This window comes from Neolamprologus brichardi, chromosome 6, assembly GCF_056152115.1.
Source record: "Neolamprologus brichardi isolate AB-2024 chromosome 6, ASM5615211v1, whole genome shotgun sequence".
NCBI lineage: Eukaryota > Metazoa > Chordata > Actinopteri > Cichliformes > Cichlidae > Neolamprologus > Neolamprologus brichardi.
Window position 1 is genome coordinate 807203 of NC_142109.1, and position 17080 is coordinate 824282.

Genomic DNA, 17080 nt, shown 5'->3' on the forward strand with positions numbered 1-17080 from the left:
AGTGAACGGACTGATTCTTACATAACGCTTTTCTGCTCTCCCAGATTACTCAAAGTGCTCTATACAACATACCACATTCACACACTTTCTCTAAACTGAGTGCTTCCTAACTACATTCATACACATTCACGCTCTCGCTATGCACTGGAGGAGCCAGGGATCGAACCACTAACCTTCTGATCAGTAGGTGATCTGCTCTACCTCATGAGCTACAGCCACTCAGTGGGAAACATGAGTAAACCTCACTAGGTTTTGGATAAAGTGTACACTCACAAACCTGTCAAATCTGCATTTGAAATGTTTGCTACCATATAGGGCTGGGCCATATCATATTGTTCACGGTAATACCGGTATAACGTTGGGCAACGATAAGAAAATGAAATATCGAGATAGAATATGGGTAAAACGCGCATGCGCAGTGCCTTTGTTTTCATACGCACATGGCGGAAAAAGCATGGTGGGGACAGAGAATGAGAAGGGCGAAAGCGGATCGTTGAATGAAACGGATGAACCAGAACTGGTTTGTAAAAATGCTGCAACTTCAGTGGTGTGGAACTGGTTTAGCTTTCGTCCGTCAGATACACAACAAAGCACTATTTTTGGTAGCGCATGCTAGCGGGCCGTCGTTATTACCGTGTTGTTTGGAAAATACGGCGCACTTAAAATCAATCCTTTGATTTTTCTGAAAATCGACAGAGCCCCTTATAATCCCGTGTGCCTTATGTATGAATTCTGGTTGTGTTTACTGACCTCGAAATGATTTTATGTACACGGTGCTCGAAAATCTGTCAGATGTTTTAGTACGACTTTGCTAAGCTACGAACCTGCACCGCTTGATGGATTGTCAGAGCATTACGGCTATCGTAGGCAGGAGCCTCGCGGAGTGATACGTACTGTGCTGTGTGTATAACCTCTTTTTAAGTTTTGTGGATATTATACATGGTTATGCTGAGGATATGTCGGCCAATTTCCACTTATGTCAGCAAGGAATTTGCATTTGCACTGTAACATTTTTATATAACTTTAATGCACATAAAAAACAGCTGCTTGTTTAAGTGAAAATACATTGATGTTTGTTTGTTTTTTGCACTAATAAAGTTGTGGAGTTGTAAAGTGTTTTGTCTAGTGTCAATTATATTGTCAGTTATATCGTTATCGCAAATTTTCAAATGTATATCATGATAAATATTTTTGGTCATATCGCCCTGCTCTATTACCATAGCAGTATAGTATTGTAACATGGCATCTGGGTCTTCTAACTAAAATGGGAAAATAGGAACATAAATTGTGCCACCTTTGCCAGACCTGGCCCACATCTGGTTGACATACACCCACCCATGACACCAGTCAGTCAGAAGTGCCAGCTTGATGCCGGATCTGGACCAGATCTGGGCCAGACCTGTCTGTTATGTGGGAAAGCACAGGGTAGACTTCAGAATGCTCAGTTTTCTTCATAGCAGCCACCACATTCCTTTAAAGTCCTTTTAAGGCTTGAAGACACAAACTCACTCATTCCCTGCACACTTAAACTTGCAGACACACATGCACAAAAACTCATAATATGCACACACACCCTTTCAGAGCTCTTTTTTTTCAAAGCTGCTTTTCAGAACTCTGATTAAAAGATGGAATAATCAAGAGATTACTCGATTACTAAGATAATCAATAGCTGCAGCCCTACATCATATCCACACATGAAATAGACAAGCAGTTTATGAAAGCTGCAGTCTCTCTAAACAAGATAAGGTCAAATTTTTCTGTGACAAGAATCAAAGAAAAAAACAAACGCCAAATGAAAAAATAATTGTTTAGCACTCTTTTTAAAAATCACTAGAACAGCATAGGAAATGGCCCAGAAAGGTTAGTTTTTTATGTGCTTCTTTTCTCTGACCCTCTCTGCCTCCCTCTGAAGTTTAAGAAAAAATGACAATTTTTCCATCGTATAGATCTCTTGTACAGAATGTATCCAATCTTCCATCGTTGGTGGTTCAGGCTTAAGCCATCCCCTCGTAAGAGGCTTTTTACTTGCTGCCAGTAGGATATACAAGAGTCTATTATCATTGGAATTCAATTTATCCACTGGTACATTACACAAAAATATGGTCTCAAAGGTTAAAGGAAAAACAAATGAAAAAACATTTTGTAGATGTTCATGGATTAGAGATTAGAGAAATGGTTAGCTCCATCTCCCCCACATCTCTAACACGTGTCACCAGTTCCCCAATATCTTTGTTGAGCAGGGGTGATGAAAAATCTCATAATGCTTTTCCAGCAAAATTCACGCCAAACATTAGACCCAGTGGTAGCCCACTGTATCTTAGATGCGTGGTCCCAACACTCCTCTGTAATTGGCAAATTACCTTCTTTTTCCCACATTGCTTTAATATACACAGTGCTGTCGTTTTTACACCGCAGGATGCTGTTATATAATTTGGAAATGATTTTGCTTTGCGCTCCAGATTTGGTTAATAATAAAAATGTTTCTACAAATTGTAATTCGTTTAGGTTCACTTTTAATTTTTGATTAAAATAATTTCTGACCTGTAGATATCTAAAGAAGTTGTCTGAACCTAAATCATGTTTACGTCTTAAAAATTCAAAGCTTTGGAATGCCCCCTTGTGGACAAATGAATAATAATTAGTTATACCTTTTGAAACCCAGTTCTTAAATCTATTATCGTAATGATTTGGGGTAAAATCTGAATCATATGCACACCTTTTTAAGTTATCTAAGTGACTTATATATCATGTTTAACCTGAGTAGCGAAAGACGGCGGTGGGTTTGAAAACGATTTGCCGGGAGTCCGGTGTTCTCACGGCTCTAGTGAGCCTTGCCCCCGGCTAGCTATCGAGCTGGTGGGTAACAGACGTCTCCGAAAACGTCCGAGCGCTTTTGAAAATATGTGGTGTCTTGATAAACTGAGCAGATATTTGAGGTTTACACAGCTACATTCTCGCCTGAAAATATGTTAAACGTTTATTTTGTGACCCAGAAAGAATAATAAGAGTAATATTAAAACTAACTAGCTGCCGACATTGTTGGAAACTGAGCAGGGCTGCGCTATGAATTCTGGGACACAGTTTCTTCTTCAGATTGTTATTCTTGATGTTAAAACAGACCCTGACAAATAGCATTAAGCATCGCTAATCGAACAATGAGATATGCAAACAATTGTTCTTGTACTTCTTGATATTTTATAGCTGCTTCTGTTTTCTAGGCTTTCTTTGCTTGTTTTGTCTCCTCAGCTCTTCACTGAATATGGACGACTGGCCATGGAGGAAGTCTATGAGAAACCCTTTCAGGTCTGCCATACTATGGTCATTGTCCTTAAAATATATGAGGTTTCTTTCAATTTTAAAACAAGCTTTGTCTTGTTGTATCAGTACTTGTAAAGTCATGAAAGGAAAACATTTTGTCTTCATGTCTGTTCCTGGTCAAAGTTTCTAACAATCTTTTTCTTTACCAGCACATACTGCTTGAGTTTTAACTGTTGCACACTCTTATCCATTTCTAGATGTTCTTCACCTGAAAGTCACACATTGATGTCCATGCTGAATAATAATTTAAATGTTGTTTTTTAAGAGACTGATGTTCCTAATCAGAGATTGGAGTTACCCTTATGAACATCCATACGGCCTGGAGGGAGGGCGGAGCTTCTTGGATAAACGATTGCAGGTGAGTTGAATAATTAAACCCTAACAGCCTGACTTAATAGATCAACAAAGTCACGTGGCAGTGGATGTAAAGCAGGTGGAAACTGCCTACCTACTACAATATAGACGTCGAACATCTCCACGGTTTTTTACATTTCACATTGTTTTAATTTGCTTTAATTGCAGTAAATCAGATATTAACTGAAGTGCCTGGCTTGTGTTCAGGTGAAACAGAACCAACACGAGGAGCTCCAGAATGTCCGCAGACACATCCACTCCTGCTTCTCCAAAATCAGCTGTTTCTTGTTGCCTCACCCTGGCCTCAAGGTGGCCACCAATCCTCATTTCGATGGGCGGCTCACAGGTATAACAGAACTTGTAATAGCAAAGGTCAGTTCATCTTCTTTTCATGTGTATGTTCTCTTCCTCACCCCTTGGAGGGTGGTATTTCTCTGTTCCTCAAGCTGGGCCCTTTCCCGATTATGGATGCTCCTGGATTGTTGCTCTGGCACTAACTAATCCTTGCCCTCCCTTTTTCTATTGCTCATCGACCCTCAGGATGCTTAGCTTTGGGTGGAGACCTGAGCATTGTGAGGAGTTTCTGTGTTTTGACATCAATAGCGTGGCCACCTTATTATTCCAGCTGTGCTGTAGCCTCTGAATGTTCTGCGCTATAGATTGATATTTACATCAAAAGCTGTGCAAGAAATATAATCACAAGTAAATCTGTCCATCTGTGCAGGTATTGATGATCACTTGTGCAAGTATATTTTCGTGCACAGAACTTGGCAGCCATGTGCACAAAGACGCATCTCACACAAGTGACTAGTTTATGAGGGCTGCTCCATCATGCTCTTGATGATAACTCTCTGTTCCTGAAACCAAATCAAGCTCGCTCAAATCACCTGAGTTTTGACTGTATGGAAGCCCAAAAGAAATGTGATTGTTCACTTTGGACAGTTAAGGTTACTGTGTTAAGTTACACTGTGGAAGCAACACAAGAACTGTTTTAAACCACTGTCTATGTACCATTTACAATTTTGAAAATGACTTTTGCCAAATTAACTATCAGCAGTTATTGTTTGTAGTGTAGCAGTGGAAGTAGTGAAAAGTGTCATAGGTGTCAGTATTTTAATGCTTTAATCCTGAAAATCTCTCAGAGCAGAGGCACTTGCAAGGGCACAAACATGCAGGATGTCTTGGAAAGTAGAAACTCTTCCTTTTTTATCCATGGCTGCTGAGTTCTATGTGTGCAGGTTGTTGAATTTATGCGAGTGGAGGAATATGTAATGTAATGTTATGTTACATGTTATAATATGTAACATAAAATATGCATGCATAGAGTAGTAGTGACCAAACAGAGAAAGAATGCCGTGTGATAGATGTAGCAAAAGCAACTTCAGGAAGAATGAACAGAAGAAGCTCGAGAAAGGAAACAGGCTGAGAGAAGACCTATAGAAGACACTGAAGGTGAAGGTAATCGAAACACTCAGAACAGTGACCCCCAAATTTGGGGAGTGGCTCTAGCACATTCCAGGAATTATATCAGGTTTCTGTGTCCAGAAGAGCGCAGTCCTAGGATAGTTAGGATAGTGCATAGGGTCCTCGGGCTCCTAGGCCCAACCTGAGCTTAAAGGACAGACAGTTTGTTTCTGTTTTTGGATGTAATAATATAATATTTTGGGCGGTCGTGGCTCAAGAGTTGGCAGTTCATCTTGTAATCTGAACGTTGCCGGTTCGAGCCCCGATTCCGACAGTCTCGGTCGTTGTGTCCTTGGGCAAGACACTTCACCTGTTGCCTACTGGTGGTGGTCAGAGTGGCGCCAGTGTCTGGCAGCCTCGCCTCTGTCAGTGCGCCCCAGGGTGGCTGTGGCTACAATGTAGCTGCCATCACCAGTGTGTGAATGGGTGGATGACTGAATGTAGTGTAAATGCATGCCATTTACCATTTAATATATATTGGTAGGAACTCTAGAGGGGTGAAACATCACCTTCTAGTAGATAGAGCAGTCGCACAAAACTGCAAGACCAGACTGACCTCATCCTGGATTGATTTTTTTTTAACTTCCGGCGCCCCCCGTGCGTGGCAGCCTGTTACAGCAGCTCCGCTCATTCTGAGCTTCCTTCTTATCTCCTCTTTACTTTTGCTTAATGTTTTGTAACTAAAGTCACCAGAAAACTGCAGCATCCGCCTGTAACTGCGACTACTTTCAACATGGACAGTAGCTGATAATTAGTGAACTTATGTGCAGCAGAGTTTGTTGCAAGCTTACACACAACATAGCAGTGGACACAGAGCAGGTGGGTGGGACACACTGCAGCGGTCTGCTTTCCCATTGGTTGAAACATGCTGGAGCCTGTATATTCTGATTGGTTGGGCAGGCTGTCTATTTTTCCTGAATAATTTAGGATTTTCTCTAATCACCATAGGGTCAACAGTATTCATAAACTCCCACATATACTTGATTGAAATCATTTAGCAAGTTGCAACTCAACCAGATGCTTTTGGTAGCCATCAACAGTATTTTGGGATAATTCTTCTTGAATTTTGTGGTGAAGATTGTAGTGAACTAATCAGAGCAAATAAAGAGTGAAATGACCCTGGATAAGAGGGTGTAGGTATGGTAATCAGGGGCAGATATAAATATAATGATGAGCTTTGACTGTTCTGCTTTTTAGAATAATTATTCAAAGTGTTTTGTATACGTTTTTGTAGCCAGCTGTGAGATCAGTATTTAAAATGTCGATGATCAGCTCTTCAGTCTGTTTGGCAGGGAGTGCATGTTTATATGCCATCTTTGTGTCAGTGCAACCAAATATTACAACCCAAAAATAGTTTATAACTTTTCACCATGTTTTTCTGTAATGTTAATTTTTTTAGATGTGTTAGCTGTTATGTGTCATTTGTTGTACCCTTTGTTTGTTTGTTTATTCTAATGTGAATTTCAATTTACAGACTGTGACGAAAAGATCTAATTAATATAACACCTAAAAACCTATATTTGGTCAAGTCTTACTTAAAATGCGAAAATATGGATATAAAGGAACAACTTGGCTTGCTCAGGAAATTATTTATTTGCAGGAGGGATCGAATTGACCCCTCAGGGATAAACATGCACACAACTCAATGCTTCTCCACCAGGAGAAGCTATTACACACTTTATTTTGGGGTGGGGGGTAAATATGTTTTTGGTGTGTCACTCAGATATTGATGGGGACTTCAAGAAGGAGCTGCTGAACCTCGTTCCAGCGCTGCTTGCTCCAGAAAATCTAGTGGAAAAAGAGATTGGAGGAGTCAAAATTACCTGCAGAGATCTGCTGCACTATTTCAAAGTGAGTTTACTCGTCAGTAAGTCATCAGATAACAAAAGATTTCAAAGTAAGCTCCTCAAAAAAGAAAAGGATCAAAGAAGTGAGCTTTTGTGGGATTTCTAGTGGCATGCTTGAAAATGTGATGACGGGGGAATACTTCTTTACTGCTATTACTTTCTGTCAAGATGGTTGTCAGATGTTCAGATGAAAATGTGTGAAACTATTTTTTCTATGTAAGACTTGGTTGAAAGCCACAGAAAAAGCTATCCGTTTTGGTTGATTGTATTGTCAAATTTCTAAAGGTGTTCCCTACCCTACTGCTGTATTTGCAGGCCTACATGAAGATCTATCAGGGAGAGGAACTCCCTCATCCCAAATCAATGCTCCAGGTTGGTTCAGCTCCTTCAGTTTCACTGTTAGATGGCTCCATCTCCTGGACAGTTTACATTATGATCTGTAATCAGAAGAGTAAGTGTCTCTGAGGTTAAGAAGTGAATGGCGTCTGTTTATTATGAAGATTTTACATCTTCAATCAAGTGTCAAGTTGATATATTTGCTTTAAAGGAAAACAACAACACCACATCCCTCAGATCAGGCTGCACTCAATCTCAGTTTAATTAAAAACTTTCTGTATTGATTAATGTGTGATAAAGATTTAAAGTTTCTGCACAATGTTTTGTCCTCTGGTTTTTAGGCAACAGCTGAAGCAAATAACCTTGCAGCTGTAGCAGGATCCAAAGACGTATACAACAAAAGCATGGAGCAGGTAAACATATGGCATTTTGAGGGACATCGATTTAAGCTGATCTGGAGAGTTTGAGATCCAGACACCTCAGAACTTGGATGTTAGACTAAAGTGATGTAACTCCTGACTTAGCGCAATTCTGATTGATTTGTGAAGAGTACACATATAACCACAAAATATGTGGTTAACATGAGTTTGTGCCAGAAGTTTGATCACTGTCTAAACACTGTTACTTCCTGTTCATTTAATCAGAGATCCAGGTTTTGTTTGATGAATTCAGTTAATTTTTTTGTTGTATTTCCTGTCCTGGTCTCAGATCTGTGGTGGAGACAAACCATACATTTCCCCAGCAGAGTTAGAGCGCCGTCATGTGGAGCTACGGCAGGCTTCCGTGCGGTGCTTCCGCTCTGTCAAGAAGATGGGCGGAGAAGATTTCTGCCGGCGCTACCAGGAGAAGCTGGAGGCAGAACTTGATGAGGCCTATGCCAACTTCAGCAAGCAGAATGATGGAAAGAACATCTTCTACGCTGCACGGACGCCCGCCACACTCTTTGCTGTCATGTTTGTCATGTACATAGTGTCAGTTGTCACCGGCTTTGTGGGCATTAGCTCTGTGGCCACGCTGTGCAACCTGGTGATGGGATTGGCTCTGACAGCACTCTGCATCTGGGCCTATGTTAAATACTCTGGAAAGTTTCGCGAGGTCGGAGGATTCATTGACCAGGTGGCTGAAATGCTCTGGGAACAGGTGAGAGGACAATCTTTGCATTACAAGTGGTGCAAATGTCTTCTAATCCTTATGTCAGTGAATGATTGATTGAGTATATCAGCAGTGTTGGCCAAGTTACTTTGAAAAAGTAATTAATTATAGTTACTAGTTACTTCTTCAAAAAAGTAACTGAGTTAGTAACTGATTTACAAGATTCTAAAAGTAATTAATTACTTGAAAAGTAACTATTGCGTTACTTTAAAAAAATGTTTAACCCTCTGGGGTCCAGGGTATAATTGGCCATTTTTAACTACTTTTGATTTCACCTTTAAAAACTATTTACTTTGCCTTGTTTGGTATCATTCTTTTCAGCAAAACCTCACGTGTCTGAATTTACAGTTATGTTTTCATTTTGACGTACTGTATTAACACAGTTGATCTAAAATCAGACAAAAAAAGTAGAGGTGGTTATATTTTTTACTGTAACAACCACAAACATGTTTATTGAATCATATTTCATAACTTTAAATGCAAATATAAATGGTCAATTTTAAAATCCTATGCACAAGCTTTGCAAACAACAAAGTTATTTGTGTCCATTTACCTTTTACCCTTTTTTCAAATAACCATTTCAAACTATTTACATAACAATCAGCTGTTCTTCAATAAGATGCCACACAAATTATTTCTGCCACTCCAAAAATGTCTGTCCACTATAAAGGAGAACATCACAGCCTGATCCCTGCAGGTCTGACAGCATCACAGTATCACTCCTGTTTCTACCTGGAGACAGCAGTCGCCTCATTGTTCTGACACACAACACAAAACTATCCACAACACTACACGCTAACTACACAAGACATCACATTAACTACACACTCCAAACACGCTAAACGTCACAAATCTCTCACATCTCAAAACTCGCTCTCTCTCTTTTTCTGCTGTCTGTCTTCTCTCTCTCTCTCTCGCCGTCACTCCTAAAACATCCCCATCTTCCTAAACAGCCAAATATCATGTTGCCATATCATTTTTGATTGGTCGTCATTTTTCCACCAACACGAAAGGGCTGTTTCTTGTTTTTTGTTTTTTTTTATTTTTTGGTTATAAGCAGAGAGGTCTCGCTGCGCTGTCCTTAGACAGTAAACGTGACGAAACTATTGAGGAAAAAACGCCGTGTATATATTGTTTATCATGACTCTGGTTTTACGTGGCCTATCAGCACAGTTTAAAAACTGGTATATATCACCTTGTTGCTTTGTCATCTTGAAGTGGTCATGTGATTGGCTTACCACGACTACTTTATTCTTCCTCAGTCAAACAGCAGCACTCATGCGATTGTTTTGCCCCCTTAGCTCCAGGTGTTGTGCCAAAAAGTCATCGTCTGCCAGAAAGTGATTGCCGCCTGCGAGAGCGCGCGCAGCTGCTTGAAGCTGTAGCGCCCAGATTACTTACAGCTACTTTCGTACAACTGATATAAGATGCAGTAAGCTGAAGACAGCTTCAACCGTCTGTTTGTTGAAAAATAGTAACGCAACCGCACCGTATTTTCTTCTTAGTAACAGTAACGGCATTGTAACAATAGGAATTATTAGTTAGATAACTTGTTACTGAAAAAGGTAACGCCCTTAGTAACGCCGTTACTTGTAACCCCGTTATTTCCATCACTGTATATCAGTATTTTTATGTAGGTTATCAGTGTTTTCTCCCCACCTTTTATGCTTCACTCAAACGTTTTCAAAGGTGAGAGGTGATTGCCATCATCAACTGTCTAAATTTTATTATTTAAAATTCAAGCACCTCTATTTGTCATGAGTTTAACCTTCTAAGACCCGAACTCTTTCATGGCATGCATTTTTTATTTTTCTTTGCTATTTGGGTTGATTGGGACCTGATGAATGTAAAAACAAAAAATTACCAGATGTTTTTTTTTTACCTAATTTTTGTTTCTAAGAAAAATGAGATCTACACATGACGATATTCGTTTTGAATTTTGATAGAACAACGGCAGTATACTGTCCTCGTAAGTGGATATCAGGCCCTTGTAGCGAAAAATTAAGTATTTTGGTCTAGACATCCCAAAATGTGATGTCCACATATGTGGACGCCAGGTCCTAGGAGGTTAATTTACTGAATATTTTATTTCTCAATAGTTAAGCATAGAACACAAGAACAGTACACAATAAGGTGCAAGGTATACGTAGAACTTCAATGAAGGTTCTGACAGCATTGACTCCCAGATGAGGTATATTTTGTGCGTGTACGTGTGCTATTAAATAAGTGACTGTTTCTGTAAGGCTTTAAAGGACCTTGAAGAAAAAATGTATGCAAAACTGAGGTTTTTCTTTGTACTTCGATGTAATGTTTCCTGCTGCAGAAAAGATGTTCTGAGGATGTAGATTTATTTATAGTTATTTAATTATTAACTTTAATTATTAATATTAATAATAGTTCAGTAGCAGCCCCAATAAAGAATAAAACTAATTCTTCTGTAGCTTTGCTGTAGATTTGTCGCAGTCAAAAACAAATGGCTGTGAATGGGAGCAGCAACAGTTTGCTTTTTTTAAACAAGTTGAAGCATTAGTCGCAAGTGTGACTGACACTGGTACATGATAAACTGGTACATTTACATCGTAAATGGACTGGTTCATATATGGTGCTTTTCTACTGTTCCTAAGCACTCAAAGCATTTTATACAACTTGCCTCATTCACTCATTCGCGGCTATTTATACAAACGCTTTTTTCTATGCATTTTCCAAGTAAGTGCTTTCTGTCAAAGAAACATTGACATGGTGCTCCAACCCACCTTCCCCAAATTAGCTTCACTACCATAGTTCTGACATTTTTGGTTTTTCTCTTCTTGCTTTTTTGATTAATCTTTCATATTTGTCCCTTAATGCTTCCAGAGGACTCCACGAAAGGTGAGCCCTTGCTTCACGTATATCTTTTCTTTTTTTTTTTATAGTTACAGGATTAGGGAGATATGTTAGATTTTATTTATTTATTCATTTTTAATCACAATCAAAACCACTAAGACTTATCAATGAACTTTTTATTTAGATAATTATTTGAATTTCAGGAGCTTGGCCACATCTCATACACTCCCCTTCCTGTTCTCTGTCTATAATTGACCCCCTGCACTACGAATTGGTTGTGTTCTCATTTTTGTCAAAACACCCATTGACACCTATTGTGTGTTTTCGATGTGAAGGAGGTAGGGAGGCATAACATTCAGGACATAACAGTTTACAAGCATTGAGCATAAATTAAACTGTTAACAATTAGATTAAACAACTAGTAAGTCTGGTACTGACCAGTGACAATAATAACTAATGTCTTGATGCATGCTCAATCATCCAGAAAAGGAAATCTCTAAAGGTTCATTCTGTTATTCTGGACATGTCATTTTCAGCATGAGAAATGTTTTGTCACTCATCCAAGAGACTTCTTCAGTCTCACCTACCCGCAGGTTTCCCCAACATTTGTATAATCACCGAAATTAGCACCAGTGACAAACAGTGGGCTGTAAGGACCAGTTTTAATGATCATTAATATGCAAATTGTCATAACTATTGATCAATAACCATTGATCAATGGCCATCAGCACCATGGCAAAGATGGTGATCTTTCTCCACCGTACAATTCTGTGATTGCAGCCATTCCTTAACTCTCTGTAAATTGTACTCATGGCCAAATAAACAGAACTCCAACTTCTTGGAATCAACTTCTAGTGAATAATAGTTGTTTAGTCTTGTCCATCATTCCTCGAACCTGTCTATTACCATCATTTCATGTCCTGCTGAAAAACAGTTGCAGTTCCATCTTTAGCTGCTCCTCCATTACCATTTTACTGCACGGCTGCCAACAGAATGCTGGGTTGTTCTGTAGTCCTGCTTCATAAAATGCAGGTATCTAAAACTCTTAGTATGACCGCAGGCTAACAGATATCTGCTGAGGGAGTTCACATCTGCACTCGGGGCAGTGTAAAGACAGAGCACTACCACGTGACTGATGTATGTGTCATGGAGAAAATCCTCACAGTTACACCTTCAGCACAGGTGAACACCTTCAGTCGGCTTCAACACACTGCATCAGGAAATAGGACTCCAAAAGTGGAGCGTGCTCTGAGAGACCGTTTGAATCCACTGACTGGGATATGCTGCTGGATCCACATGATGAGGACAGTGAAGGGATTGCAGGCTGTCTGTGTGGACGCGGTCTCACCTGTCAAGACAGTACGCTGTTATCCTAACAACACCTCATGAATAACACAGGAGGTCAAGGCTATCCTCAACGGGAAGAAGGTGGCCTACAGAATAAAGGATAGGACACAAGACGAGGGGTGGTACAATAGAGGAGACATTGGAGGAGCCAAGTAACTCTTGGTAACCTTCTTCAATCGGTATGACCAACAACCAACTGTCCCACCTCACTACAGTGCCCTCCCCCACCTCCTTTCTCTACATGACATTGCTGCACACTCCACACCCTGCTCATCGCAGTCTCTCTCCCTCACTGGCACCCTCACCTGACACAGAGGACATACCTCTCCTCCTCCCCTCCCCACAGTCCTCTCCCTGCATAACTGCAGACCAGGTGAGGAGAGAACTGGCTTTGACCCAGGAAGGGAGCACTGCTGTGTCCATGGCTGCTGCACAGTCAGGATACTTTTCCTGGACTTCTCTAGTGCTTTCAATATCATCCAGCCAATTATGTTCCAGGAAAAACTTGAACGGATTGAAGTGGACCCCTGCCTGGTGACCTGGATAAGCAGCTACCTCACTGAGACACCACAGTATGTCAAGCTGAAGGACTGAGCAGCACTGGTGCACCGTAGGGCACAGTGCTGGCCCCTCTTCCCTTCACCCTATACACTTCAGACTTAAAAACTCAGAGATGTGTCATGTTCAAAAATGTGACGATGATACAGCTATCATGGGGTGTATTAGAAGAAGATGAGTACAGAGAAGATGAGTAAAGGAATCTGGTGAGAGATTTTGTTGTCTGGTGTCAGAGGAACCACCTACAGCTCAACACCTCAAAGACCAAGGACCTTGTTCTAGTCTGGGAAGTCTAGACCATGTCATTGACTGGTTCTGATAGAGGGAAATTAGGTTCAGGTCATAGGAAACTACAAGTACCTTGTGGTGTGGGTAGACAACAAACTGGACTGGTCTTGCAACACAAATCTGCACCTGTACAAGCGGATCAGAGCAGACTGTATTTTCTGAGAAGGCTGCACTCCTTAAACATCTGCAGGACACTCCTGTGGATGTTCTACCAGTTAGTGGTTGCCAGCTTGATCTTTTACGTGGTGGCGTGCTGGAGGGGTGGTACACCCAAAAAGGATTCCTCCAGGCTGGCGAAGGTAGGCTGGCTCTGTGGTTGGCATGAAGCTAGACTGACTCTCTGGTAACAGTGGCAGAGAAAAGTACTCTGGAAATTTCCTCTGCAAACTGTCATCAAACCACAGAGAAACCGGATCAGCGACGGGCTGCTCCTCCCCAGCAGCAGAACCAGCAGGGCTAAACATTATTTGTTCCCTGAGCCATCAAACTGTACAATTCAGGGAGAGGGGGAGGAGTAGCAGGAGGAGGGAAGGGCACGGGATGATGTTGATCCAGTGAAATAAACGAAACTTATTACCTCCGATGCCAGAAATCCCAGCATGCTTCACTAGAGCTCAGTGTTCCAGCTCTCTCATCATCTGGAATTTCTTCTGATCTCCTCTCCTCCGTGGCATTTATGCCAGTATATCCGTCACGCTGACCACCAATTATATATTTGCAACAGTCTTTAACCTTTGTAACGTACAGTCATCACTTCTTGGTGATGCCTTCCTTGGGGATTTGCCCAAAACTCGAGCCATAATATGCATCATATAATTCCTTTTTTAATAATGTATAAAAATCCTTGTAGATAGATGCTGACTATAGCTCCATTTGGTGGCACACCTGTCAAACTACTACACACCCAACATAAAGCTTTACCTATATTACTCCAAGATAACTTGGAAAACAGCTGTTATGGAGCAAGAGGCTAACACCATTCTTTGTACCAGGCTCTAAAAATGCTCTTTAATGCTGTGCAGCATTTTAACAGTCCATAACACTTTTAAAATATTCACCTTTAGACCCAGCCTCAAGTGATCCTGCGATATTGAGACAGCAGCTACCTCCTCTCCAAACAAGTCCAGTTAGCCAAATAAAATTTAACAAAAGTAAACGGTTTTGATTGTGCATACAGTACAGGAGTACTGATTAGTAGCTTTGATTTCATTACGTTATGTGTTGAGTGAAACTGAAATGGGCTTATTCATCAAATACTGATTTTTGAGGGGTGAGGGTTCGAAAGAAGAAAAAAATCACCCCATAGAAACAATATAACAGTAAAGCAGCTATTGTGGCATGCCAGGTTGCCTAGCAACATGATTATTTGCACACATTTTGACATCAAGGCTGCTGTAAAATGAGCCAGAGCTGGCTGTATGTGATTGATAAATATTAAACTGTAATGGGATAAAAGATGAATAATTACTGCAGCGTTGAGGATGGGATTTTGAGCTGGAGCAGAGTTGGTCAAAGTGGAGATTGTGTTACCGATGGAGAACTTCAAGTCTGATGTGACATCTTCCTTCTCCTTGTCCTCCAGATCTTCTCCAAAGTCTTTGAGGTGGCCCGAAGTCGAGTCCTGTTTGGAAGCTTTATCCCAACGCCACGGCCCCGGCTCACCTCCAACAACAACATCAAGAAGAAAAATTAGCAGCACACCATGTTTTCCCTGTCACGTTGGGGTTTTTTTCCTCTCCTTCTCTCTCTTCCCTTTTCCTGTCACATCCACCTTCTGCTCTGTTTTAAAATGATTTGAAATGTATAAATAGGTTGGTTTTTTGGATATAGAGGATGGTTCCTCGCCATGCTGGCTGTGGGTTTAAGGGCACGCTGTAGTTCTGAACAAAGTGGTATGATGTATTTTATTCTCAATGAAGGTTATGATTCTTAGTGTGGGTGGCCATTCTTACACCATTATACCAGGTGTGGTTACCTGTCAAATAATGACTGCACATTATTAATCCCCGTTTATCTGAATGTACGTATGAAGAGCATGTCACCAGACCCTCCTCACTTCTCTCTTTGCGGTACTTCCTCTTGTCTTCATCAGGTTTCTGTGTCGCTGGGCGGCAATACAAATAGTTGTCACAACCAAAGTTTACAGCGTTACTCGTAGAAACTCTCTTGGTGTTTCTTGTGACTCTGCTGAACATATATCAGCCATAAAAACTTTAAATCCACATCATGTAGGGTGTATACAATAAAATAACCCTGTGACATGAACAAACATGATTTCAGGTCAGGGCTCCAACCAGTTCTCTTCATTATTAAGTGATTTTTAAAGTCTTACTTCAGTTGAACCTTTTCTGAAAAAGATGGAAATGACAGTTATGCAGCAATTTGTTTGTTTTTTTGTTTTCTGAGGTTAAGAAATGATTTTAATTTTATTATCAAGCTAGTTCAGATAGTAATCTATAGTTACCTTAATTAGTTTGTCTGGATCTGGGAAAGAGCTGAAAGTAAAGGAAGCAAAGTTTAGATAAAACCAGCTCAGCACTTAAGTATTCACCTTAGTAGAATGATCTGCAGATGTATTGTACCGATTGACAAAAGACAGTGTCTGTCAGTTCTTTTGGGTTTTTTGTTTTTTACTGTTTTAAGTGGATCATGACTTGACGTGTTTACCTCCAGATACTCTTTATTTTTAATACTCGGCTTTGTCAGAGTCATACTTGCTTTCCAACAGCAAGATATGAGGTATCAGACTCATGTATGTTTGCAGTGCAGACTAGCATAGAGCGACCAAAATATTTGTTCAACAGATCTGAGACATTTCCAGCTCTCTACTTGACCTACCAAGAAAGATGTCTTACTAAATGTTCAGCTATTAAGTTTATGTCTGGATCTCCAGCTTCTATACATTTTCTGCTAGTTGGTCCTCTTAACCTGACTGCCAGTATTTGAGTAAAACTTTCATTTTTATTCTCCAGTGTAGCTCAGGTTAGCAATGTAGAGTATTTTTATTATTTAGTTTTGAGGGGTTTATTATTAAGCTTAAGCTCTCTTCCCGTCATCATTCCTTGTTGTCCTCTTTATCTTGGCAGATCTGATGGACTGAGTCAGCTCCTCTTGTTTCTAAACCACCCAAGACCACATAGTAAAACACCAAAAAATTGAATTGTTTGCCATTTGATCTGTTGCATCGCATATATGTAACACAACACTTTGTGGGTCCGGATTGGTGGGTCCAGTGTTTCTATTTTCAAAGCCAAAATCTGTAAATTGAATGGCAGGTTCATTCCAAGTGTTGGCATTGATCTCAGGGTCAGAGGTCATAAAACTTTGCTTTACTGATCAATTTTCTTTTGTAACCATTCCATCCACAACGTCACCACTGTGTGCTCTTTGTTTTTTTACAGTGTACTTCTTTTTACTGCCACACACACACACAGGCTATGTGTATGAAATATAAACCTTTATAAACATAAATTTTCTAGACTTTTTTAGCTGGCAGAACGTTTGGGTGGTAAACCTCATTTCAAATCACTAGATGTAAAGGAATGCTATTTGTGTATATATATATATATATATATATATATATATATATATAT

General features: G+C 40.2%; 1 protein-coding gene across 2 annotated transcripts in view; it reads left to right on the top strand.

Moving 5' to 3' along the window:
* The window catches only part of LOC102779230 (atlastin-2), a 34086-nt gene extending 17006 nt beyond the window's left edge, over nucleotides 1-17080 (top strand). The window contains exons 6-14 of one of the 2 annotated variants that reach the window (XM_006806801.2): nucleotides 3247-3303; nucleotides 3584-3676; nucleotides 3880-4018; nucleotides 6860-6987; nucleotides 7299-7355; nucleotides 7661-7732; nucleotides 8028-8459; nucleotides 11325-11339; nucleotides 15070-17080. In XM_006806801.2, coding sequence (XP_006806864.1) covers nucleotides 3247-3303; nucleotides 3584-3676; nucleotides 3880-4018; nucleotides 6860-6987; nucleotides 7299-7355; nucleotides 7661-7732; nucleotides 8028-8459; nucleotides 11325-11339; nucleotides 15070-15180 — 1104 coding nt within the window. In that variant the 3' untranslated portion in view covers nucleotides 15181-17080. The remainder of the gene's footprint in view (nucleotides 1-3246; nucleotides 3304-3583; nucleotides 3677-3879; nucleotides 4019-6859; nucleotides 6988-7298; nucleotides 7356-7660; nucleotides 7733-8027; nucleotides 8460-11324; nucleotides 11340-15069) is intronic. The other variant, XM_006806802.2, reaches the window with a different exon arrangement.